Source organism: Megascapheus bottae, chromosome 19 (assembly GCF_031878675.1).
Source record: "Megascapheus bottae isolate mThoBot1 chromosome 19, mThoBot2.hap1, whole genome shotgun sequence".
Lineage (NCBI taxonomy): Eukaryota > Metazoa > Chordata > Mammalia > Rodentia > Geomyidae > Megascapheus > Megascapheus bottae.
In genome coordinates this window covers 44,477,328-44,505,074 of record NC_143527.1, presented here as the reverse complement: position 1 = coordinate 44,505,074, position 27,747 = coordinate 44,477,328, and the positions used below count along the sequence as shown (strand labels likewise).

At 41.3% G+C, this 27,747-nt stretch overlaps 1 protein-coding gene across 1 annotated transcript in view; it reads right to left on the bottom strand.

Moving 5' to 3' along the window:
- Lama1 (laminin subunit alpha 1) overlaps positions 1-27,747 on the bottom strand; it is an 85,476-nt gene that overhangs the window by 10,264 nt on the left and 47,465 nt on the right. The window contains exons 33-53 of the mRNA XM_090353541.1: positions 27,155-27,244; positions 26,156-26,267; positions 24,674-24,836; positions 22,854-23,064; positions 21,838-21,954; positions 21,575-21,738; positions 19,128-19,263; positions 16,942-17,035; positions 15,161-15,277; positions 14,068-14,250; positions 13,627-13,781; positions 12,462-12,605; positions 11,101-11,234; positions 10,195-10,345; positions 9,579-9,703; positions 6,708-6,858; positions 5,119-5,263; positions 3,417-3,558; positions 2,354-2,468; positions 1,993-2,163; positions 659-810 (exon numbers count right to left, since the gene is read on the bottom strand). Coding sequence (XP_090209667.1) covers positions 659-810; positions 1,993-2,163; positions 2,354-2,468; positions 3,417-3,558; positions 5,119-5,263; positions 6,708-6,858; positions 9,579-9,703; positions 10,195-10,345; positions 11,101-11,234; positions 12,462-12,605; positions 13,627-13,781; positions 14,068-14,250; positions 15,161-15,277; positions 16,942-17,035; positions 19,128-19,263; positions 21,575-21,738; positions 21,838-21,954; positions 22,854-23,064; positions 24,674-24,836; positions 26,156-26,267; positions 27,155-27,244 — 2,972 coding nt within the window. The remainder of the gene's footprint in view (positions 1-658; positions 811-1,992; positions 2,164-2,353; positions 2,469-3,416; positions 3,559-5,118; positions 5,264-6,707; positions 6,859-9,578; positions 9,704-10,194; positions 10,346-11,100; positions 11,235-12,461; positions 12,606-13,626; positions 13,782-14,067; positions 14,251-15,160; positions 15,278-16,941; positions 17,036-19,127; positions 19,264-21,574; positions 21,739-21,837; positions 21,955-22,853; positions 23,065-24,673; positions 24,837-26,155; positions 26,268-27,154; positions 27,245-27,747) is intronic.

Below are 27,747 nucleotides of genomic sequence, written 5' to 3'. Positions count from 1 at the left end.
AATCATTTAGTTATAATTAACATATACTAAAGAATGAAATGCTATTAAATAAATATCCATGAATTTGATTTCACTGTATGCATGCAAAATATATAGTATATACTATGCACATATACTATATATTTTGTGTATATATATACATATATATTATATATATTCCTATTGTGTATATATACTATCTACATATATACACATAGAGTGTGCATATATACTATATATAAACATATTGTGTATATACATATATGTTATATACTGTGTCTATACATATACAATATATAATATACAATATTCTTTATGTATACTATACATACATACAAAATATGTTATATGTTTATATGTACATATTATATAAAGGTATACAGAGGCATAGTATATAGTATATATAGGTAATCTTCCACTGAAACAATCCAATGTAACGACCATTTATATAAGGCCCCATCCAGTAAAGAGCAGAGTTAAGCTAACTCAGTGCCATGTTAAGCTTGCAGATTTAAACATCTTCCTACAAAGCAGACGAAATTGCCTCCCAGGGAAGTATTCTAGCACCTTTCTGGAATTATCTTCAAAAGCTAAGAACTCTGACTGCCATGCCTCTATTCTCACCATCCCAACCACTGAGCTGCACAGGGCATCCTTGAGGTTCCTACTAGACAATTACCTCCGCTTTCGAAGCACAGAGATGGAGTGCTCCTCTCCGTCGTCATAGGAGCCGCTGGGCGCGTGTAGCAGGGCCTTCCTCAGGCTGCTTCCATCCCCGAGACTGATGTGCATCTCAATGTGCCCTTCAATCAGCATGATGATGAAGAAGGGCTGCAGAGGTGGCAGAGATTCCCGAGCAAAGCACATTATGAAACAATTTTCACTTTTCCATCTTAAACAGATACCGTGGGTATATTCACACAAGGTAGACAGGGTCTTAAGAATTCACCATTGGTTACAACTATTTCAAATTGAATGTCAGTTTCTGTCTAATCTGTGTTTGTATATATAGTACATTGGACATGTTGCTGTCACTATGAATCACAGCAAACGTTTCCATGTCTGAAGAGCCTCACTTTCACTAATACTGCTATATGATGTACCAAGTTCTGACTGTACAGCACTGTGAACACACTAAATACCACTTTCAAATGGTTAATTCTGCCTATGTGTTTAGGGGGAAGAGTCTTGAACCCAGGACCTCTCTTGCTATTACTTGGCTTTCCTGTTCAAGGTTAATGCTCTACCATTTGAGCAAATTTTGTTGGTTAATTAGGGATAAGAATCTCACAAGCCTGGCACAGGTGGCTCACGCTTGTAATCCTAGCTACTCAGGAAGCTGAGATCTGAGGATCACAGTTTAAAGCCAGCCTGGGCATTGAAGTTCTTGAGACGGTTACCTCCAATTAACCACCAGAAAACCAGGGCTGGGTGCTAAGTAGATGTCCTGTCTGTAAGGCATCTTGCACAAGGCGTCACACTATTGCACAGACTAAGAGTGTACGATGGGGCTGGAGAATCTTTTTCATTAAGTCAATACTTCAGTATTCTTTAATATTTTTTTTCTAGTTCGAAGATGAATAAAAAAATAGAAATCTCCACCTGCCATTTCGTAGTCTATTGGGTGTCCTGCAGACCACATTTCTATGTCTGTTGCTTCCAAGACAATCCTGCCTCAAACAGAAGCTAAAGACCTGATGTCTTTGCCTCAGGATGAACACTAATGACCACCACATGAGGAAGAAAATGCAATGCCTGAGCCACGTAATGAGTTTAGGCCAGAGGAAGACAAGAACCATAGACAGGAAGGACGGACTGTGCCACAAGACCGCACTGATTTCATAAGAGAAAAGCCCCTCAGCCACAGTAACTCCTCATGATTAGAAATACATATCCACTGGAAACCAGAGACCCAGTAGCAATGTTTATGAGTCAGAAACATCAACACTGCTCTGCTCTGTTCAGTGTTCCCAGAATTCATTTCCCTCCCTCCTGGACACAGACGTGACTCACCACCTGCACTGGTAGCCGGTCCTGTCTCTCCACATCTTTGCCCAGAGCTGCCAGGATGATACCGCTGCTATTCTTGGTGGCAAATGTGGCCAGAAATTCCAATTCTGGTGATAAAGGCTTGGGTGGCAATTCAACATAGCCGCCTCTCAGGAAGCTGACACTTCGAATAGGCTGGTCATGGGGGTGGGGGTAGAGTGGGGAGGACATGGTGAGGTTCCAGCTGCAGGCTGAGGGTACCACCATTCCCTCTCCTACCTTTCCTACCATCTCCCCCCCACCCCCCCCACCTCAAATAGAGATCTTGTCTCCTTGTTGTGTTAATCAATGGGCATTTATAGAAACCCAACCCAACCTTTCCTACCTCCAGCACACAGCCTTTCCTCACTCCATAGGAATTGCGGAGCAAATCAAAGGTCGACCTTGATATTTCCAGGTTCTTGATACAGCCTACGTAGCTTTGGCTGGTGACACCCTTCCTATAAGAAAAGACATGAATGTGAAAGGGTATCAATGTATGTGAATTAATGCACCTTCTATCTGGCAAATATCATGTAACCCTTTTATTAATTACAATAAAAAATTAAAAAAAAAAAAAGAAAAGACATGAGACAAACATTACAGTTTTTTCTTTTTCTGTTTTTTGGTACTGGGGCTTTACACACTTCTGCACAAATACTCTACAATGAAGTCATGCCTTCAGGCTGTTTCACATTGATTATTTTGAGATCTGTGTCTTAGTTTTTGCCCAAGCAAATACCTGGACCACCCTCCTCCTGTTTGATGCTTTTGACAACTGAGATGAGATATGGGCTTTTTCAAGGCTAGAGCTCTACCACTTGAGCCACAGCACCACTTCTGGCTTTCTTCTATGTATGTGGTATCGAGGAATTGAACCCAGGTCTTTGTGCATGCTAGGCAAGTACTCTACCACTAGGCCAAACTCCCGGCCCTGATTTAGGCAGATTTCAACCCTCTGGATTGCAGTGTCTTCTGTGGAAATGAGTATATGGTGCTGGATGATTCCTGCGTCCCTTTCACCATGACATCCATGATCTGGGCTTGTCTTGTGTGCCATTCAGCGAATTTATGGGAGAACTGTGCCACTGTTGTGGTCCCATAGTGACAAGTCTTAACTTCATCATGTGGATTAGGAAACTGGTGCTGCCTTAGCCAAAGCCTAAGATATAGTAAGTGACAGACTCTACTGGGTTTAAAGTTTTTCACTTGGAAGACAATACATTTCTGTTGTTGGAGCTTCTTTTGAACTGTTACAGAGGCCCTAGCAAACTAATACCATTAAAATTCTTCAAATCTCTACTATACCTTCTAACTCTTCTCCCCCGTTCCCCAGCCCAGCTCTGGTACTGGAGATCAAACCTGCAGTCTTGCACCTGCAAGGAAAGTACTGTTCTCCCAAGCCTTACCTTACCACTCTCAACCGAGGTACTCCACCCACATAAATCACATCTTTTTCTAGTCGATTGAGATCTGAAGATGCTCCTGGAGTTTCACCTTGCTTGGTCTCTTTGTCACTAGAGTCATACGCATCAAAAACAGCTAACAGTCCTAAAATGGAGATTGAAAGGAAGAGATCAGATTCTCTTTGGTGAGTGTGTGCTGGTAACAGGGCTTCAGCTTAAGGCCTGGAGCTCTCCCTTGGTTTGCTTGCCCAACCACTTGACCCACACCTCTAGTCCAGCAGTTTGCTGGTTAATTGTGGAGAGTGGCTCAGATGTTTTTTGCTTAGACTGGATTCAAACCTCAATCTTCCTGGTCTCAGACTCCTGAGTAGCAAAGAAAACATGTGCGAGCCACTGACGCCTAGCTAAGGCTTTCTATATATTTAAGTAAATACAAATTTCTGCCTACTTGTTTAATGCACATTAAAAAATTAGCATTTAAAACTGTAGGTTTGCCTAGCTAAGGTTTTTCTTCATTATTAAAGGACAAATGAGCTGGGCATGGTGGCTCACACCTGTGATCCTAGCTACTCAGGAGGCTGAGATCTGAGGATCAAGGTTCAACGCCAGCCCAGGCAAAAAGACTGAGACTCTTATCTCCAATTAATGACTGTGAGACTCTTACCTCCAATTAATCACTAGAAAATGGGAAGGGGCGCTGAAGCTCTAGGGGTAGAGACACAGCCTTGAGCTGAAGAGCTCAGAGACAGCACCCAGGCCCAGAATTCAAGCCTCATGACCCACAATAAATAAATAAATAAATAAGGAAAAAGGACCAAAGTCAATCAATCCAGAATATACATTGCTATATAATATCAGTGTGTGGAAGAAAATATGTATGATTCTTTATTTCCAATTGAGCATTTGATATGAAACAATGAAAGACTAGTCAAAAAATTGCAATTTTCCTCCAGCAAAATGTGAATCCTCTTCCCTCACATTCTAAAGACAAAGTTTACATCTAATTAGACTATTATTCAAGAATGTAGTTGTGGCCGGTCATCGGTGGTTCACGCCTATCCTTCTAGCTACTCAGGAGGATGAGATCTGAGGATCATGGTGAAGCCAGTCTGGGCAGAAAAGTCCCTATAAAACTCTTATCTCCAATTAACCACTCAAAGACTGGAAGTGGCACTGTGGCTAAAGTGGTAGATCGCTAGTCTTGAGTGCAAAGAGGTTTAGGGACAGTGCCTAGGCCCTGATTATACAACTGACCAGAAAGAAAAAAAATGTAATTGTGAAGCAGTGGCTGTAATACCAGCTATTTAGGAAATGAAATAAGGAGGATCACATTTCCAGGCCAGCCTAAGTAGAAATCCCTGTGAGACTCCATCTCCATCTTAACCAAGGGAAATGAAGTAGGGTGGTACACACCAGTCCTCTCAGAAAATAGGTGGACTGAAACTCAGACATGCCCAAGCAGGAAGACATCCCATCACACAAGTAACCAGCACAAAACAGGGCTAGAGGTGGAGCTAAGCAGTAGGGCACCCATCTAGCAAACACGATATTCTAAGTTTTAACTCTCGTATCACTTCCCTCACCCAAAATATGATTGTGGCCAACTGAAATATTAGAGTATCATCCAGTAACATAAGAGGACTCTGAAAAGATGTCTACTCTCAGGAGGGCCATCAACAGCAGGAAAGAGCATCTGTATATCTACCTTGCTTCCGGTTTCTCTGGAAGGCAATTTTGTACCAGGTTCCATTGTTGTACCGTCTGTCCGTGATGAGAGTGAGGGGTCCTGAACCCAGGTCAACCATAACTTTAACTCTGCCATGAACCAGCTCGATGGACAAAAAATCTTTCTGTAAGGGAGGAGACCATAGTTGCTCACTATATACCTTTAATCTGCAACGCATCCCTTCCCAGTCAGGGATGGAGGACGCCTCCTGAATTCAAATGGGCAAAAATTGGGACCGGTCCCATAGCTAGCAATCTGTACTACAAAATTGAAAATGTGGGCCAGGAGTTTGGCCTAGTGGTAGAGTGCTTGCCTAACATGCATGAAGACCTGGGGTTCAATTCCTTGGTACCACATACATAGAAAAGCCTGAAGTGGTGCTGTGGCTCAAGTGGTAGAGCTCTACCTTTAAGAAAGCCCAAGGACAGTGCTCAAGCTCTGAGTTCAAGCCTAGGACTGGCAAAAAAACCAAAAAACTAAAACAAACAAACAAACAAAAAAAACAACTAAAAATGTCTCTGATGGCTATCTAGAAATCTACCCAGATAAACTCCTATTCACTGTTACCAAAATCACCAATTCAGTGGGTGAATTGGAATCTGTTTTGATTTTTGTTTATTTTGTTTTTGTTTTTCTATTAGAGTTACAAATGGTCCAGTCCCAGAAGTAAATCCTGAAGACACAAATGACCAGCACAAGCTTGGTGAATTGGCACATCCCTCTAGTCCTAGATAAGTGGGAAGCAGAGATGACAGGACTGTGACTCAAGGTAAAACTGGGCAAGATAGTAAGTAAAACCTTGTCTGAAAAACAAGGCATAAGGATGCATGTCTGTACTCCCAGCTAATCAGACCCCAGGATTAGTTCCTGCCCAGTTTGAATAAGAACCAGAGTTTATTAAAAAATAACTAAAGCAAAAAGGGATGAAGATGTGGATCTGGTGGTAGTGCACCTGCCTACTTAATATGAGGCCCTGAGTTCAAACTCCAGTGTCACCCCAAAAGAAAGAAAAAAAGCAAAGAAGAAAAGACAAATGGTCAGCATGTGAGCTACAAAGAAGATTACTGTGACTGCAGTGAATAAAGCACAAGAGATATTATTTAAACTAAAATCAGTAGCAAGACTTTGATACCTACAGGACTGGGGGGTCCTGTATTTTGAACTTAGGGCCTCACATTTGCTCTACCACTTGAGCCATGCATCCAGTCCTTTTTTTTACCGGTTATTCTGAATATCAAGACTATGAACTTTTCTGTGTGAACTGGTCTTGTACCATAGTCTTCTAGATCTTAGCCCGCTGAGGAGCTAGGATTATAGATATGAACCAACAGCATCTTGCTACATTTCTTCTGGTTTGTGTTTTCCAAAGGGTCTCCATGAATTTGTATTAGTAAAATAAATCACTGATTTTAAGTGGGGACATTTCATAGTATTACATGATATATATGTGCACAACAGCACGTGTGCTCATGAAAATTCTATCGTACAAGTAAGCATGTATTATATTAACAAATCCACATCAAATATAATAACGAGACAATAATCTAAATGTCCATAAAGATTCTTACGGTGCCGTTGGAAGCCAGGTAAAGAAGGAGTCCATTAGGTGAGAAGGTACTGAACAGCATGATTATTTGTGTCACAGTGGTACGGAGCGTCTTCTCCACGACAGAATATCCACTTCCATCAAAGTAGAAGGAGGCGTCTTCACTCTGGGGGCTGCAGAGCAGAGAGTGTGAAACAGCGCCCCCTCTCAGGAGGGCACAGAGAGCCAACGTGTGCTGGCTGACTTCTTCCTCACAAGATCTCACAACCCTTTTCTCCCATCATTCAATATCCAAACATAAAATAGGGTCAGCATGGCTGATCAGAAAACGTGGATTCCAAACAGTTCCCAAATCTGAAACTTTTTCAGTGCAGACCTGCGCTATGAATGGAAAATTCCACAGCATGAATTATAAAAAAAAACTTTGTATCAAATTACATTGTAGTTGGGTATTTACCAAATATATGAAATAAGCGTGGCTTTGATATATCGATTCAGATTCTATCCCATAATATCTCATTATGTATATGCAGATATTCCCAAATCCCCCAAATACCAATATCAAATAAATACTCTGAAAATCTACTTGCTATGAACTTAACCAGGACAAATGTTTCATAAACAAAAGAAAGTTCAGGTAAGTGACATTCACAGAAATATAATGGCATGGTTTTTCACAGGAGCATAACCGTTATAAATATTTCTACTTATGCCAAAAGTAGATGTAACTATATTTTCTTATTCGATTTCTTTCATTGTTGTTGCTCGAGACAGGCTTCTCTATGTATCCCAGGCTGGCTTTAAGCTCAAGATCCTCCTGTTTCAATTTCCTTAATGCTGGGATTGAAAATGTGAACACAACTGCTTTAATTTCCTTTACTGTAGCTCCATTCTTACTTCCAGAGCTTTCAAAGTAACTTTTTTTTTTTTTGGCCAGTCCTGGGCTTGAGTTCAGGGCCTAAGCACTGTCCTTGGACTTTCTCAAGGCTAGAGCTCTACCACTTGAGCCTCAGCACCACTTCCAGCTTTTTTTTTTTCTATGCATGTGGTACTGAGGAATCAAACCCCGGTCTTCGCGCATGCTAGGCAAGCACTCTACACTACTAAGTCAAACTCCCGGACCTCAAAGTAACTTTTATACTGACATTTACCCACCATTTCCGGTTTAAGCTAACTGACAAGGTAAACTGGTCAAGGAGCACAATAAGTACCCATGTAATAGGAAGGAAAAAAATATATGTATAATAAATTTAACTATATTTTACAATATATTTTACAATATATATATATAATGAATTGTATTTATAAATATATGTGATATAAATAATATATGACATAATATATAATAAGTAAATATATTTTCAGTGAGAACTTCTGGAATTGTGATGACTTCTACAATATCTGTTTTGTGTGGTGCTTACTGATACTGGGGCTTAAATTAGATGCTGTCCCTTAGCATTTTGCTCAAATCTAGTGCTCTGCCACTAGAGCCACACCTCTGCCTCTGGCTTTTGGATAGTTAAGTGGAGATAAGAATCTCATGGACTTTCCTGCCACAGCTGGCTTCAAATTGCAATCCTCCAATCTTAGCATCGTAAGTAACTAGTATTATAAGCATGAAATACCAGCTCCTGGCTTGCAATTTAATATGAGGTATTCACAACCATGTGAACTCTATGTAAATGAGTCTAGTTACATTCAAGAAAGAAGAAAAATATTTCAATGAGTTTACTTGGTAACAAATCTGCTGAAATGGATTATGTATAGATGATCTTATTAACTCCCTGAACTAAGGTTCTTTCTAGGAGGGGCTGGGGATATCCCCAAATCAAGGCTATTCAGCAAATTCACAGACACAGACTAAAGAGCCCAGCTACTATCTATCAGCATTTGTTAAGTATGCCCTGGGAAAACTAAGCAACTCCCATGCAGCATGGTGAAATTGTTGGGTTCACATAAGCTTTCCTTAGGCACTGGAATGGGGTAGGCATGGTCTGTACATTATATTAATGCCAACTAAAGACTTGCACCAAAGACGGACAGCAATTTCTAAACTTTTATGGACAGTACTCAGGGCCTGAGCACTGTCTTTGGGCTTTCTCAAGTCTAGCGCTATAACCTTGAGCCACAGCACCACTTCTAGCTTTTTCTGTATATGTAGCACCAAGGAATCGAACCCAGAGCTTCCTGCATGCTAGGCAAGCACCTAGCACCACTAGGTCATGCTCCAGGCCCCCAGACAAAAAGATTTTGAGAAGTCACCTCAACCTTGGGCTGGGAGTTTGGCCTAGCGGTTAAAGTGCTTGCCTAGCATGCACGAAGACCCAGGTTCAATTCCTTGGTACCACATACATAGAAAAAAGCCGGAAGTGGTGCTGAGGCTCAAGTGGTAGAGCTCTAGCCTTGAGAAAGTCCAAGGACAGTGCTCAGGCCCTGAGCTCAAACCCAGGACTGGCAAAAAAAAAAAAAAAAAAAAGAAGTCACCTCAACCAGTAGCTGGATGTGGTGGCGGGAGCCTGTCACCCCAGCTACAGCAGAAACGGGTAAATAGGAATATCTCAGTTTAGGCTGCTAAGTGAAACCTGAACACAAAAATAAACAAAGTAAAAGGGCTGGAAGTATGGCTGAAGTAATAGAGGGCTTGTCTAGCAAGCTGGAGGCCTGAGTTCAAACCCAAGCCCCTCTAAAAAAGAACCCAAACCCCCCCAGATCACCACCATCATCACCATAACCACCACCATTAACTGCTGTTAATAAAGAATCTCTATCCTTTTCTTTGTCATAAGGTGACCAGCAATGTAAATGATGCATTCTTGATATGCATGTCATTCCTCACCGGTTTTCAGATGCCTATATGAATAGAAAAAAGTGTCAAATCATGGCAGCATATTACCTTCCGAAGCAGCCACGGCATGTTCCCTCTCTTTCGATGTAATTCCATAGGCCAATGGACTTGCCATTAAGAAAGGCCTCTCCCATGCAGCCTTTAAAATGAGTGACCTTCACAGCAGGAGATTTCTAATAGAAGCAAACAAATATACATAACATAACCCACAAGAGCATGGCACAGAGGAATAAATTCTCCATGTGCATAAGATTTTGCCCTGGGAGTTCAAATGGAGCACAGGCAAATTTCAAGAAAACATGGAAAGATGGCCGGATTGTAAAGACTAGAAATAAAAAATATGGCACACTGTTTTGAAAATATTAACCAGCATTTCTTCCATTAGCCTTAAGAGATAACAGAACTGTACAGAAATACAGAATATTGAATTTTCTACACCATCACTGGAAAAGAAGCACTAATGGTAAAATCATCTTTTGCTCCTTCCTTCTCCATTTTGCCAGTGATGGAGCTGGATTCCTTTCTCTACAAAGGCAGCCCAGCTCTTGAGGTGTGCTGACATTCAAAATAAAAATACAAGAAACAAAACCAAATCCAGAAAATTATTCATCTGGTTAGAAGAATCGGCATATTGTTTTATAAACAGTTAATCAGATGATGCTACCTTGATCTGCCCTCCCAGTCCTCCAACAAACATCAAGGTCGAATTATTTATTTCCAGAACATTAGCCGTCCCCGGAGATTTGCTGGTTTTCATTGATGGGTTTTGAGTGGAGCTCATTTCCTTCACACTCAGTGATCCGGTGTTTCCAAACCTGACATCCATCGCAAAGAAATGCAAAAGGGATTGTCAACATTTTGTGTGTCACACAACCACACAACCACAACCAACCACAAAAAGGAGAGTGAGAGAGGAGAGACCTGCCTTTGCATCCTCATCTTTTCTCCTCTCTCCGTCCCCCTATAAGCCCTTCTCCCAGGGCACTTTGACGCCTCTTTAACACTGACCACGTTGCTGCTTAGACTATCTGAATAGAATTTTGCAAAAAATAGGGGCCAGGAGTTTGGCCTAATGATAGAGTGCTTGCCTAGCATACACAAAGACCTGGGTTCGATTCCTCGGCACCACATACATAGAAAAAAGCTGGAAGTGGTGCTGAGGCTCAAGTGGTAGAGCTCTAGCCTTGAGAAAGTCCAAGGACAGTGCTCAGGCCCTGAGCTCAAGCCCAGGACTGGCAAAAAAAATGATAATAATCTCATCTTTTAATGTTATGATTTTGATCTTGAGGTTGGTAACCAAGTTTATTTCTTCTGTAGTAAAAAAAAGTGTTAGTCCTATTCTAGACCAAGTATTCTTTTTAATGCAACTTTCCAGACAGTTTCATGCCGTCTTATTTCATAGTATTATCTATACTTGAAGCACCTACAATTTTAATATAAAAGAGAAAAAGTAAATGAGAGACAGAGAAAAGAAGAGAGAAAAACTGACAGGCAGAGAGAGAGAGAGAGAGGGAGAGAGAGAGAGAGGGAGAGAGAGACACACACATTCTGGAGGATATTTCTCAGCTACCTGGTTATGTGGATGCTGTACCACTTGTTGTCATTGATGAGGACATCTGGGAATTCCAGCCTTGTGGACCCAGAGCCTAGATCCCAGAGGAAGGCTACTTTTCCCCGTCGCATCTCCACTGCCAAGAAATCAGACTGAAGACAGGAATGAATGGAGATGAGTTTATGCTCTGCTGTTTATACAACTAAAACACTAGATAGAATGAGTTTGCACAGCCTTTTCTTCATCCTTTCCTTTATTCTTTCATGCCTCCCGGCTTTCTTTTTCTTCCTTTCTCTCTTTCAGTCTTTCTTCCCTCCTTCCATTTGTCCCTTCCTTTTCTGCCCTTCCTCCTTTCCTCCCTCCCTCTCTCCCTCCCTCTTTCCTTTCTTGTGCTAAGGACTGAACACACTGATTCAGCATGCTAGTACTGAGCTCCAGCTCTGGCCCCCCCAAGGCTCTTCTTATCTGTGAATGCCCTTCTCCCTGGGACTGGAGTATAAAGTGTCAGATGGTGACAAGACTGGACCTTAGTGCCTCACCACCCTCAGCAGGCCAGGCCCTCTACATTTCCCACATAATTTCCAGGAAAACTAGTTGGGAGCCACCAGTAGGTATCCAGAGCAGAAGTGAGGGCTAAGAGGATGATAAATGCATGCAAACTATGCCACAAAACAGGAAGCACAGGATCCCACTCCATGGCCTTCTGTGTGTTTATCTCCTCTTAAGACAGCTGGATGACAAATGTGCTTAAATTTTCATTCCTAACGCCCCCAAGGGCTCTGAATTCTTCCCTCTGAAAGGGAAAGCATGATTGGTTTTCTGTGGGAAACTTGGCCCCTGGGTACCATGGAATCAGTTGGGAAGAAGAGCTTGGCTAAGCTGATGTTTTGATAGCTCTGCAACCCAGTAAGCTTGGGGCAGAAGGCAGGTCACAGAAACATCACATGGAGTTCTACGGGCATGACTTGCAATGGAGTTGGCAGAGGGCGGTATTGTTCAAGAATGTCACAATCCTTCTTAGAGGCATTCACTTTTAAGGGTTACTGTTAATCTGACACTATCACATCAACAAAGTTCATTTCCTTATTATGAGAAAATTACCAATTTCATAAAGGCCTTGTTTCTCTTGCTGAGAAGAGGGGGGACTGACACTGGGTGCCCGCAACTCACACCTATAATTCTAGCTACTTAGGAGGCTGAAATCTGAGGATCACGGTTCAAAGAAGCAGGTGTCCTGCGGGCAGGAAGGTCTGTGATGCTCTTATTTCCAATTCATTACCAAAAGTAGAGCAGTGGCCAAAACGGCAGAGTGCCAGCCTTACGCAGAAAAGTCAAGGAAAGATTTCTGTTCATGAACAGTCCTCATCACGCTCACTTACACTGCTGCTGCTGCCAAGGTAGAAGAGAAGGTTGTCAGGTTCCTGTGTCTTAACATTCAAGGTCAAGGTGTTATAGTTGGTAGAAGAAATGTGAGGCTGGTAGGCCCGGATACAGTCTCGGTCTGCAGCCACTGCAACTTTGATCTGAGAAGGAAAACAAAGTGTCCCCATCACTTAGTGACATACGATGGTGGAAAAAGGTCATGAGAGCCATTTGAATGGTCACTGGCAGTCAAATTCCCTTTGGGCTAGAAAAAGTGAGACGTCAGACTGCAATGAAAAGAACTTTAATTTGGTAATGTTTCTATGTGTGAGAAAGTCAATGAAATAAGCTTTTAACAAGATATTTCATCTACGGAGCTGTCTTGACCACAGGAGATTTAATTGCTTAATGATATAAGCACTTTGGCATTTTCTTTTCATCTGACCCACAGAAGATAGCTGATGATTATTTATCAAACAATTGCTAAGGTGATATACTTAGACACTCAGTGTAAACTTATATAGCAATTGCACTTAATAGAACGACATACAGCCTGTGAAACAGTGATATTAACTAACACTTGGATTTAATGTCATTGATGCTAATAGAAATATGTGCTCTAATTTAAGCCTCCATAAACAAATGAAGAGCTCTTTACCAATGGTCTTTTGATACACACTAATTAAGAATAAGAACAGAGGCTCTGCATTGGCTCTAAATACTCCAACACAGCTGAGCACCAGTGGCCCATGCCTATAATTTTAACTACTTAGGAGGCTGAGATCTGAGGATCAAGTCTCAAAACCAGCCTGAGCAGGAAATTCTACGAGACACTTATCTCCAGTTAACAAGAGAAAAGCCAGAAGTGGAGCTGTAACTCAAGTGGTAGAGTACTGGCCTTGAGTGAAAAAGCTAAGAGACAGACTCTGAGTTCAGGTGCCAGTACCAAAACACACACACACACACACACACACACACACACACACACACACACACACACACACAGATAAAAGGAAGCAGGATTCTTCAAATTTTGGCCTAGGAAAATTGTGGGAGAACCCAGGTGACCAGCCATCAGCCATAGCCTCCCGTAGGAATTCTCCGGGAATTCTCTATGTCCTCAGTCATAAAGAAGCTAGACTACCGGGGTATGGACATACCCAGCCTTGAACCTGTACTCACTGAAGCTGCCTGTTTTCGGGCCTGGCTGATCAGCAATTTAATTTCTGATAGGTTTCTGTTCAGGTTCTCTTCTAAAGTCTTCAAAGGCTTCAAACGCTCCCACAGAAGATTGGCTTGTGTTTCCATGTCTTTAACTTTCCTTTCAGCTAGCAGAGCTAACAAAGACAAGAAGATAAGGGATGGTGAGAGAATTGAGGAAAAAGAAGATAAATGAAGCATTTATTTACTAGTATACTATACTGGATCAAATAAGACATTAAACAGTCAGTCCTTGAAATGTGGCAGCCTGCTCCCTGAGGTCCCTCTCATCCTTTCTGAATGCTACTGTTGGCACAGTGCTCATGTTTTCAGCCATCTTGTTTGTGAATAAGGCACCACTTTCACCCCCCTGGCTCCCCATCTGCAAAATGCAGAGAAAATGCACTGAGGACCACTGCATACTGGTGATGGAGGAGTCTTGCAGGAGATCCTTTGTCTCTTGTAATGTCATGTTCACGCTGGACAGGTCAGTGGAGGTGGTAAATAGGTTCCGGCTTAGTCTCAGCACTTCCTGTAATGTTCTACTCGCACTGTGGTTGGCAGATTTGGCCAGCTCTTCTGTTCTGCTTCTTCTGTCTCTCATGTCTAAAGGAAATGTAAAATAGAATCACACACCTGGTGAAGACCCTCTGAGAAAAGTTCAAAATGACAGCAAATGTCACTGGACATAGAAACTGTCTTGGCTGGGGCCGGAGTTTGGCTTAGTGGTAGAGTGCTTGTCTAGCATGCACAAAGACCCGGGTTCGATTCCTTGGTACCACATACATAGCAAAAAGCCGGAAGTGGTGCTAAGGCTCAAGTGGTAGAGTGCTAGCCTTGAGAAAGTCCAAGGACAGTGCTCAGGCCCTGGGCCCAGGCCCAGGACTGACAAAAAAAAAAAAAAAAAAAGAAACTGTCTTGGCTGTTGAATACAAAATGACAAAATATGAAGGCTGTTACTTTTACCATCAAAGGACAAAAGAAATAAATGGGGGCTGGGAGTTTGGCCTAGTGGTAGAGTGCTTGCCTAGCATGCATGAAGACCCAGGTTCAATTCCTCAGTACCACATATCTAGAAGAAAAAAAAAGCTGGAAATGGTGCCGAGGCTCAAGTGGTAGAGCTCTAGCCTTGAGAAAGTCCAAGGACAGTGCTCAGGCCCTGAGCTCAAGCCCAGGACTGGAAAAAAAAAAAAAGAAAAGAAAGAAATGGGTATCCATTCTCTGAACTATTATTTCAATACATAGTATGATCCCCAAACCAATGGCTGATGCCTATATGATGCCAATATGATAATAATCTAACTTTATTGGAAGATTCTGGAACTTAAGTCAATAATCAAGAGGACGCACAAATGTTCTGAAGTGATGTTAATAACACCAGGGATTTCTGCTTCCAAGTCACTTTCCTTTGCACGTAAAAACCTGATCAATGACAGCTAAAGATGCTTACCAGAGTCCAGGTAGGACTTCTTCAAGAGAAGACAGTAATGAAATTCAGAAAGTCCTCTCTACTTACCTTCAGGGATTGCTCTAAGCATCAAGAGGGATGCATTGGTCTGCCTGGAAATTTCATCTTCATTCTCTTGAAATCTGTTTGTCATATTTTTCAATCCAATCAGCCTCAGTGTAACACCTGTTTAAATGGAGGTAAAAAGTATTTGCTCTTAAGTTAGTTGCTAAAATGTTGCTTAGGCAACAGCTTTCTGTACCATGTTCGATTCACTTACAGACTCAAGAGCTTTCTATAGATATCTCAAAATGTTCCTAGTCAGACTTAGCAGTATTCGCTATAAGCATTAGAAGTATGTTTTTACCTCTGCTGTGCTTTTGCTTCATGATTTCCACACTAGTACCTCTTGAATTTCAAGTCCATAGGCTGTATTTATTAGACCCTCAATGGCAAAGAATTACTTCAATCCCTCAGTCTCAGAGTCCCTAACCTACAAGCCACTCACATCTGAATCTTGGCCACCTTTTCCCTTCAGGTTCTCAAACCCTGAATATAAGTCTTTCATGGGACAATCCCTCATGCTCCTACCTCTCTGTTTCCCAGTTCGATCTTCCACTTTTTCTCTTCCCTAGTGACCAGGCCAATTGGTGACTCAACTTCCTTCATATATGACCATATCTGACCTTTTACTTTAAAATGTTTTGTACATAGCATATCAAAAGTTGCATTTTGAGTGCATGTGTAAAACATGACATTTTGCTTGCCAGGAATTTTTTTTCATATATTTTTTCTTGTAATTAATAAAAAGGTTACATTATACTTGCCAGATAGGAGGTGCATTAATTCACATACATTGATACCCTTTCTCATGTCTTGGTCCCCATTTCTCTTCCCGCTACCCCCACACCTCATCTTGTTTTCCCCCCTTCCCTATCCAATTTCAAATAACCAAATACAAATATATTGCCAGGAATTTTTTTATGGAATTTTATAATTTAATGCATGATGATATACCATTTGTAAATTGAAGCCAAAATCCACCAGCCTTAATGTTAAAACATCAATTATGATGTTCACACTGTCCAACTGGCAGTATTAATGCTAAATTGTCACACACACACACACACACACACACACACACACACACACACACACACACACAAATGAGAGTGCATCCAAGACTTTGGCTCAGATTACTATGGGAAAAGGGAATGAGCTCTGTGCATGGCCTGTCTATGAGGGAAACCTTGATACTTTTCATATATTAGTGTGGCAGGCACACTGTATACTGTTACACATTGTGATCCTGCTTAGTCTTCTTACATGATGGATTTTTTTTTTTACTGCCCTGTGTCATGCTCACTGAATCTTTCATACATAGCCAAGACATACTAAATGATATCTGAAAAGTTGATGCATCCGGGTTGATTTAATCCAGCACACCAAAAGTCTATCATAGTACTTTCTCTGGAAGGAAGACAGAAATACTAAACCTATTTCTTGAAAGAACTGGGAGACAAGAGAAAGAAGTATTCATCTGCAACAGAAAATAACCCAGCATGTACAGTGAGGAAGAAAAGACAGCTCTAAGCTCAAGCAGCAAGTGAGAGTAGAGGGCTTTCACCAAAGAAGTTTAAATGCCAAAAAGCAAGCAAGCATGTTCAAGTAAGTGGTATCCCAAGTATAAAATTCCAAACCATGCCATGTCACAGGGAATTGGAATATTAACCCAATAGAGAAATGTGAAGCTTTAAATTGCTCCAGCAAAGGAGCACCGTTCAAGGGTGCCTAGGGACTTAAGTTTCTACTCATTCTGCCTATGGAGCCAATCTACACGGCACACTGACCTTGCTCCTTTGCACTGAGGTTGTCGCTTTCCTTTAGAAGCCTAGAACTGCGCTGCAGAGTGGCTCTGCTGCGAGTGGCAAGAGATGCTGCAACCTGGAAAAAACACAAATGTACACCTTGACCTCAAGAGGAATAGAGCCGGGTCAGAGCAGTCTCCAGCCAACTTCCCAACACGAGCCTCAACCTAAGCACATAAATCAGAGAAACAAAACCCACAAAGGCATCTTCATCTCTTAGTCACATTTTTTTTAACCCTATATGAATTGTCCAAGAGATTTTCCTTGTGATATTTACATGGATGCATATAATGTGTTTTAAACAAATGAAGCCCCTATTACTTTTTCTTATTGCCCCTTAATTTTACTTTTTTTGGGGGGTGGATTTCATTATTCTATTATCATGCATGCTAACCTTCAACCAGATTTACTTCCCATAAAGACATTTTTAAATGAATAATGAGGACATTCACAACAGCAATACTCATAAGACAATATGTTAGAAACAAATTTTACAACGTGGGAGGGGGGCAGTGAAGGGGAGGAAGGCTAGGAGGAAAAATGAGAGAGAGGATAACAATATTCAACAAGAAGTACACTTATTACTTTGCATATCTAACTGTAACTCCACTGTACATCACTTTGAAAATCAAATTAAATTTAAGAAAAAAAAAAGGGCAGCCTGGCGCCATGGCTCACACCTGTAATCCTAGCTACTCAGGAGGCTGAGATCTGAGGATCAAGGTTCAAAGCCAACCTAGGCACAAAAGGACCTGAGACTCTTATCTCCAATTAACCTCTAGAAAATGGGAAGTGGGGCTTCGCACAAGGGTAGGAAGGTAGCCTTGAGTTGAAGAGCTCAGGGACAGTGCTCAGGCCGAGTTCAAGCTCCATGACCCTTCCCCCACCCCACCCCAGCTAAAAAAGAAGATAATCATAAGCCCTTATTCTCATTCCTATACCACAATCTAATAATGATTTTTTAAAATGTCACAAGAAAGCCAGGTGCCAGTGGCCTGTATTGTAATCATAGTTTTTCAGGGGATGGAGATCTGAGGATCACAATTCAAAGCAAGTCTGGGCAGGAAAATGTATAAGACTATTATCTCTGACAAATTATCAAAAGCCCAGAGTTAAAGCTGTGGATCACGTGGTAGAGCACTAGTCTTGAGTTAAAAAAAAAAAAAACCTCAAGAATAGTAGCCAGGCCATGAGTTCAAATCCAGGACTGGCATTAAAAAAAATGTACCAGACTGGCAAGGTGGCTCATGCTTATAATCCTAGCTACTCAGGAGGCTGAGACTTTTATCTCCAATTAACCACTAGAAAACCAGAAGTGGTGGTGTGGCTCAGAGGGTAGGGTGGTAGCTTTGAGCCGAAGAGCTCAGGGACGGTGCCCAGGCCCAGAGTCCAAGCGTCACAACCAAAAAAAAAAAAACAAAAAAAAGTCCCAACTAGATATTAGGAAGCATTGTCATTTTTATCACAAAAAAAACCGAGATTTTTTTTTTTCCCCTCATGTCTCAGCCTCTCTCTTTCTTGTGGTGTAATACTGGGGTTTGAACTCAGGACCTTGTTCTCACTAGACAGGTACTCTACCACTTGAGTCGTGACCTTAATCTTTGATGTTTTCATTATTTTTTAAAAAATAAGTTCTTACTTTTTTGTCTGGGATGGCCTGGACCATGATTCCCCTATTTATCTTTCTTGTGACAAATGCTCACCATTGTAACCAACTTTTTATTGATTAAGATGAAATCTCATCAACTTTTTTTTATCTGCTCCCTCACCCCCCGGCCTGATCTCAAACTGAAATCTTCCCGAGTAACTAAAATTGCAGGCATATGCCACCTGGCTCCTCATTTCGTTAATACCAGCCTAGTTTTCAAAAGGCAGCGTTTATGATTTTCAAAAATTAGAACAAGCTGGCTGCAGATAAGTGGGATGCTTGAGGATTGCTTGAGTCCAGGAGTTTGGATCTAGCCTGAGTAACTAGTGAGAAAAACATTAATTCTTTAAAAAAATATGTATATCACATAATAAAGGAAGACATAAACAGTTTCCACAAGAAAAGAATATGGACGAACATGTATTTGAGCCAGGGAATCTGTGCTCAGTAATCATATAGAACAAGCTCCCATAGTGCCCAGAAGAGAAAGTTGCATGCTTTTGTCCTGGACATCCCTTACCTGGCTGGTCTTATTACCAGTGCTATGAGCATCTGTGGCCAGTTTCTCTGATTGTTCCAGCAGGTTCTGAATGTTGAAATAGACATAGGCCGCATTGGTTGCATTCAGGGATACATCTCTGACATTTTCAAGGCCACTGTCAAATTCAAATATTTAGAGATGTCATAAGAAATGGAATCAAATGTATGGATTTAGTCATAAGAATGTTTTAAGAGCCCAATGTTCTCCATGGCCTCTTAAGTTTCTTTCTCTTTAGAAAAGGAATGAAAAATGACACCCTATGAATTTCTCTCTGCATTCAAAATGAATGTCTAAAGAGCATCACTACACCGTCACCAACAAGGTAACACTCAGAATTGCTATTTAATGAATAGAGCACAAGGGACAGTTGCTGCCTCTCTTAGACAACCATTCCATCACCTTCTAACTGCCATAATCTCTGATCTCTTGTCAAGGTTCCTGCTCATTCTGAGGTACCACTGCATGTCTTAGTTGATGGGAGACTCTCCTTTATCACACTTGTTGATTTTCAGAAAGTCTTAACACATGTAAGTGTTATATCTCATCTCTCAAGTGCCATACTGAAAGTTGGTGACATTCCCTAGAAATTTTACATGAGGAATAAATTATACTTCTATCAGAAATTTTATCAGAACTTCATTTGGACAAGTTGCAAATCCTTTAGGAGCTGGTAATGATGCAATTTCACCCAGCTACTTCCACTTAGAAAATGAAACCTGAAAAAGTGGCACTTCAGTTTTTCTTCAAGGTGACTGAGTTTGGTGATTCCCCGACTAGACATGGCAGTTACCGTCTTTTACGATCTGATTGGTAAAATCTAGTGATTTATAAAGGAAGATAACAGTGTTACTTAACCTCATATATCATACCAAATTGCTCATACAATGCTTATACTAAATAATAAAGATATTGATCTAGCTATGTAGAGAATCAGAATATCTATTTCTCTTTTGGAAAATGGTTAAAGATGATAAATAGTGAGAAGCTAAGTATCTAATTTCATTTCCTACATCCTTATCCTATGGTACTGTATATATTCATACATACAGCTCAGGATATAACTCAACTTAGCACATACCTTTATTCATACAATAGTCGATCTGTACCTTAGAATCACCTAGGAATTTGTGTGAGTGTGTCAGTCATGGGGCTTGAACTCAGGGTCTGGGCACTGCCCTTTAGCTTCTTTTGCTCAAGCCTAGCACTCTACTGATTGAGACACAGCCCTACTTTGGTGGCCTTTTTGGTAGTTAATTAGAGATGAGTGTCATGGACTTTCTTGCCTTGACTGGCTTTTTTTTTTTAAACAAACTAATTTTTATTATGAAAACCATTAATAGTATAATTTGGTAAAAGATCTAACTTTTGTTCCTCTTTTCCTGAGGTGCCAGCAAAAAGGTCCCTCCGCAGAAGGGGCATCACAGCGACCAGTATGTCAGAGAAACTCAACTCCACGGACATAGTAAATACCTCACCATTCAAAGTACCAGTAAGTCAGTTCTCTAGAAGAATATTTTACATTTCTCTCTCCTTGGAGTCACAAATAGCTACTAAGAAATGCAAGCATTTCATTCCTTAAGAGTTTCTTTACAGTATTCAGGTTAATGGCCAGTTACCAACTTGAATCTGAACTGGCTTTGAACCATGATCCTCAGATCTCAGCCTCCTGAGTAGCTAGGATTATACAGGTGAGCCACCTGCATCTGGCGGGGAATTTTTATTTTTCAGTCACAAAGCCCAAAGCCATATCTCTGTGTACATATGTAACAATCTTTGCAGAGGGAGAACAAAGAACAAACCATTAATATTTTATTTTGTAAAGTACCTCAGATCAGTCAGTAAGCAAATGAGTTTGAGACCTGCTGGCATAACGTGGCCACCCTGTTTAAAAGCCCTTTTCAACAACGTTAGGGCATATTGAACACATACCCAAGAAGATAAGTGGTAAAAAAAAAATGGTTTTTAATGGTGAACCTTCAGATACTAGGAAGTAATTAAGGGTAATATCTTTAGAAAAGAAGCTGCTGGAACTTTTATATGTGGAGTCTGAGATGCTACCTCCTCCCCTCAGTTCTTCAGCTCCCAAAAGGCATGATTTATAGAGAAATGAATATCCTTTGTACATCCCACACAGAACCTAACAAAGTACTGGGCATCTGATAGCTGTTTAGCTGCCTGGTGGCTTGATGTGTACCATGCTTCTACTGATTTTCATTCCTCCTCAATCCCATCACCAAAGTCAACTATGTTAGAACACGCAGGAGAAATCTGACTTGCCATGCAAATCAAATAGAAGTCCTCATTTTACACAGAGGAGTACAAGTTATTTAACAGTGCAACTGAATTAGTCATCCTTACTGTGATCCATAGACCACTGTCCCCTGGATTCCTGAAAGCTGAGGGGGGCGGGGGGGACGGGGCCTTACCTGTCCAGAACACCTGCCAGTCTTTGAAGCTCTGTGGCACGATCCTCAGCTCTGTGTACAAGATCAATTGCTTTCCTTTTTGACATCTGCATGACCAGGTTGTCTACATGATACCTGATTTTAACAGTCCACAGAAGGACTTCATCCCACTGATTGTCCAGCTCCTATGTGGAGGAATCACTTAGGTAAACACATGCCTATCTAGTTCATAATGTGCACAGGAGAAACACATGAAGATTTGTGGAAACTAGGCTGTAACTTACATCTACAAGGGCTTGTACAGTATCTGCCTGGGTCGTGGCAACATCCACCAGCCCTCTTCCTTCGACAACCAGCTTTGAGGTCACATTTTGCTCTTCTTCAACACGTAGCCTTTCATTCTGCAACAAAAATCATCCATTACTGGTATTTCATAAAAGCAGGTCTGCAGCCAGGCACATCAGTGGCTTATGCCTGTCATAGTAGCTACATAGAAAACTTATATGTGGAGGATTGAGATATGAAATCAGCCCAGATAGAAAAGTCTAGGAGATTCTATCACCAAAATAATCCAGCCAAGGGGCCTGGAGTTTGGCCTAGTGGTAGAGTGCTTGCCTAGCATGCATGAAGACCTGGTTCGATTCCTCAGTACCACATACATAGCCAAAAGCCAGAAGTGGTGCTGTGGCTCAAGTGGTAGAGCCCTAGCCTTGAGAAAATCCAGGGACAGTGCTCAGGCCCTGAGCTCAAGCCCAGGACTGGCAAAATAAATAAATAAATAAATAAATAACCCAGCCAAAAAAAAAAGTCAAGCTGAAAACACAGCTCAAGTGTCATGGTGTCAGCCAAGCAAGGTAAGTGAAGACTGTGGGATTCTGTGTTCAAGTTTTGTTTTGTTTTGTTTTTAAAAAGAAAGAATAAGAAAAGGCTGAGCACTAACGGCTCATCAGGAGACTGAGATCTGAGGGTCATGGTTTATAGCCAGTCAACAGAAAAGTTCAAGAAACTCTTATATCCAGATAATGATCAAAAAGTCTTTAGTGGAGCTGTAGCTCAAGTGGCAGAGGGCCAGTCTTCAGTGAAAACGCCAAGTTGGACCTTAAGGTTCTGAAATAAAACTTCCAGTTAATGGCATGCGAGATACGCACACACGCGCATGCGCACACGCACATGCACCTGAGTTTTTGGTCCTAAAACCACATGCTAAAACTCACTTTTATAAAAGGTTAACAATCATATTGTGCACACAGCATATGTGGCTGACAGTTCTGCTGAGCAGGAGCCAGCTGGTTAAACTTACACTGAATTTTCTCAAGTTGGCCTTGATAATGTCCAGCAGGCGGTTGCTCTCCTGGGTCTTGGTCTCCGCTTCCCTCAGAAGCGCATCCACAGCCTGCAGATCACTGCTGTGCTTTGAAAGGAGGCCGCTGGCTGCTTCTGTTAACACTTCCAACTTTTTCTGTGGCTTCTGGAATTTTTTCTGAATTTCTGACAATAGGTCTTCAGCAGCCCTGATAAATGTAAATGGTTCAAGTAGTAAGTAAATGGGCAATAAAACTTACATTCTGAAAATTGTACATGCTTGTCTTCAGTTTCTTCTTGAAACCATAACATAAAATAACTTTTTTGGAGATGAGCTCTTGATATGTTGTCCAGGGTGGCACTAAACTCACAATCCACCCCTTCAGCCTCCTGAGTTTCTATGCCAAGTATATAGCTAAACACCCAAGAATAGAAGCAAGTCTGTCTTGTCTTGTCTGTCTTTCTTTCTTTTTCTTGTCTCATTCCTCCCTCCCTCACTCACTCACACTCTGCCTTTCTCCCTCCTTCTTTTCGTTCTCTCTTTCTTCCTTTCCTTTCCCTTTTTTTTGTCCTGTGCTAGTACTAGGGCTTGAACTCAGAATCTGGACTCTGTCCCTCAGGTTTTCTGTTCAAGGTTGGTGCTGTAACACTTGAACCATTAGCTCCACCTCTGTCCTTTAGATGGTTAACTGGAGATAAGAGCTTCAAAGACTTTTCTGCCTGAGCTGGTTTGAAACCTTGATCTTGGATCTCAGTCTTTTGAGTAGCCAGGATTACAGATGCGAGCCACCAGTGTCCAGTCTCACAGGGACAAATTTTCTAAGACACCAAGAGGTATGACAGATCAATATTTTATCTTTATCAAACTACCTTCACTTATAAACTTCCCAACACATTTTAGTCATGGAATCAAAAGAGATCTTCTCAGCTGGGCATGGTGGCTCACATCTATAATCCTAGCTAATGGGGGGTGGGGTGGGCTGAGGATCTGAGGAGCACAGTTCAAAGCCAGCCTGGGCACTGAAGTCCATGAGACTCTTATCCCCAATTAACCACCAGAAAAATGGAAGTTGCACTGTGGCTCAAGGGCTAGGCAGTAGTGTTGAGCTGAAGGGCTCAGAAACAGTGCCTAGGCCCAGAGTTCAAGCCCCATGCCTGACTCTGATTCTCTCTCTCTCTCTCTCTCTCTCTCTCTCTCTCTCTCTCTCTCTCTCTCTCTCTCTCCTCCCTCCCTCCCTCCCTCCCTCTCCCTCTCTCTCTCTCTCTCTGTCCCTCTCTCTGACACACAAAAAAGATAACATTGAATCTGAACTCAGAATGTCAGGGCTATATTCTATATTAATGATAGTAACTTTGATCTTTCACTCTAAAGTAAGGAAATTGAAACAAACCAACTGTTCCCTGATTCCCTATAAATTTATCAATGTTTGTGTTTGATAGAAAGGGCTTTCTGCAGCCAGTTAGGAAATGAATCATATAAAATCTTGTAAGTTCCAACTGTTTAAAGGATATAATTAATGCCATGAATAAATATAAGCTTTATGAAGTCAAAATGTCTTTTCCCTGTTTCTTTATAAGTATGTTATCAAAATGCCTGTTTGACAAGAGATTAAGTTTATAGTTTCACAGAATAAAATTCCACTTTGCAAATACTTTCAGTGAAAATGTCTATTTTATTAATTTTCTGGTGATTCCATTACAGATGAACTTTGAAGAATTCCATGGGAAATGCTTCATAAAATATCCCCTTCTCCCTCTGCACCCCACACCCCAATTCCTATCTCCTTGGCAGTGTTGGGAAGTGTATGTGGAACTTACTTGAGTTCATGGGTGACATTTTCATGCAACTGAGTGAAATTCCTTTTCTGTATCCCTTCCAGCAAAGATGAAATGTTCTGCTGCAGATTCTGAAGAGTAGAACTGGGTAGCTGGAAATCTCCATCCATAGTCTGGTTTAAAGTTACTACCTTTCTAAGGATTTCTATGGAGAAAATGTACCAGTCATGTAATAACTCTCTCCCGCTGGCTGACAGTACTGAAAGGAGGAACATAAAACACTCCGGGGTGGGGTGAAGACTGTTCTGTTCACCGAGGCCAGGCTGCAATCTGGGCCAGGATAAGCCAAGCCAGAGCACATCATGCTTACCAATGAACTCTGAACCACCCTTCATTGAACAACACTCAGCTGTGGATTGCTGGTTTATTTAATGCCAGCTTTTCCCATTGTCTATAAACTCCATGAAGGAAAACTCATCATTCACCTCAGCATGACACAAAAGTTCTCAATAAATGAATAAGCCACCGATGCTTGACACTAGCAGAATTCGGGGCCCTTAATCTTGCTCCACCTTGTTTGGTTGGTGCTCTATGCCTCTGGTCCAGCTTTTCTCTAATTTGGGGGAAATGAGGTCTTGCAAACTTTTCTGCTTGGGCTAACTTCCAACCTCAGTCAACTGAATAGTTAGTATAGTAAGCCCGGATCCCCAGTGCTCAGTGATACTAATCCTTTTTTTTTTTGAATTAAGTAGTTTTTGTTTTAATAATTTCTTGCTTCTTTTTTGCCTTAGGAGGTCTGTCATTGAATTCTATATTTTAAATTAATGTTAAGTTATCCTTAAGTAGTACAAAGGGATTTCAATTCAACGTATCAGTTTATGAGTATAATTCATCTTAATCACTATCACCCCTTCCATTTGTCTCCCTAGCTCTTCTAACCCTACCCATCCCAAGTTCAATTTTCACAGAAATATATTGAATATTACACTATACTTCCTCACCCTTCTCACCACTCATTTTCCCTCCCTCTCCTTGACCTCTCCTACTTCCACACAACATGTTTTAGCTTCCTATTACTCATTCTGTTCTAGACTTTTAAAACCCTAAGCCTAATCCAAAAAGAATATGCTTCTGTAGCCAGAAAACTGAGAATAGCAGACTAAAAGCCAGATGAGATCCAACTGTGAAATAAATAAATTATTGTAATAGGTGGATAAACTCTAGCACCAAACTGAAGCCCCAAACCAGTCAGCTCCTATTCTGACCAAACAGAATACAGACATCTTATCAATTTTCCTGAAATAAGACTACGGAATTAAAATGTGAGACACTGCAAAAAATAAGAAAGGAATCATTGTTCAAAAGAGACAAATCTCAGTGAAAACTATATCTCCCTATTTTCCATCCCCAAACAAAGCAGTATTCTAGTCCCTTGGCTCTGGAAGTGTACACATTTAATAAAGTGATTGATACTCTTCCTACCAAATAAGTAAGGAATCCTTGGACGAAACCTCATTATACTACCTTCGCTGTTTCTCAGCAGCAGCTCAATGGAGGTGGCCAAATCTTGACTCTTATTGAGGATTCTCTCTGTTGCCCCGTTCACCTGCTGGCTGCTTGTCAACACTCCAGTGAGCTAACAGAAACAAAAGCTCTTGGGTTAGTTAGGCATTCACTGGGCAATCCTGGGAAAGTACAGTAGTGGAAACACACTGACATTACACAGTCATTTACTATCACTAACAATTTTTTTTATTCTTTTTTTTTTTTTTTGCCAGTCCTGGGCTTGAGCTCAGGGTCTGAGCACTGTCCTTGGACTTTCTCAAGGCTAGAACTCTACCACTTGAGCCTCAGCATCACTTCTGGCTTTTTTCTATGTATGTGATACCAAGGAATCGAACCCGGGTCTTTGTGCATGCTAGGCAAGCACTCTACCTCTAGGCCAAACTCCCGACCCCACAATTTTATGTCACGGACATAACTGTAGGCTGTACTTTCACATTGGGTGGACATGAGGATATGCTTACTTGCCATTCCAAGTCCTACAATTAGTTTGGCCCAGCCTGGGTCTTTATGTCACAGGGACAGCCCATGCTGCAGTCGATCTATCTGCCCAGTTAGCTCTCAGTGGAGGGTCTTGAGCCACAATAGTCAGTAGAATGCAACAGAGCAGACTTAGAGAAGCAAGAGGTAGCAGAGATCTTTGACTCCACACCCTGGTTTCAGGTCAGAGAAGACCATGGAAGTCAGACAGTCAAGTATCTGCCCAACTTGTCCTTCCTTTATTAGCAGTGTCAACAGAAATTGAGTCAGGAAACTTTTCCTGCTAAATCATATCACCAGATAAGACTGGAACCTATCTGATGATAAATTGCTCAGAGTAAAGTGCCCGGGAAGAGGAGGCTGTGCTGATCTAATCAGGGCCTTCCAGATGGCCCAGGCAGCTTCCTTCCAGGCAGCTGTTCCAAAGGGCTGTGTGGAGTCTCCCCACACAGCCCCTGGGTCCTTCTGCAGAGAACTCACCTCCTTTTGCAGGTTGTCTGTTTGTTGTACAATATCATCAAGTCTGCCTTCTGTCCAATTCATTTGAGTGTATTTTGTAAAAAAGATCTCCTAAGAAGAGCAGAAGGAATATTATAATGCTTTAAGTTCTTAATCAAGAAATCACTTAGTTCTTTTTCACTGTTGTTCATAGAAATACTACTTTCCTTGAAATTTTCATTCTAAAATCAATTTAGGTCTTAGTCATTGGTAGATCATTTTGTATTACCACATTTTACATTATATTTCCCATTCAGATGTAAACTTAAAATTTATTGTGGTAAGCTATACTGGATACTGCTACATAAAGAAAGACTTGATAAATGGAATTACATCGAACTAAAAAATGTACACCAAAGGATACAGCCAACAAGCTAGAAAGACAGCTACAACATGGGAGACTTTGCCATTTATACATCAAGATTACATCCTAGTATCCAGAATATATAGCAGAGAACTTAGAAAGGCAAAATCAAAATTCCACAGAACAAATACCAGGAAAGGGGTACTTTGAAAGGGGTGTGGTGGGGATAAGTGGAGAAGTTAAGTTAGATGAAGAGAAGGGAGGAGAATGA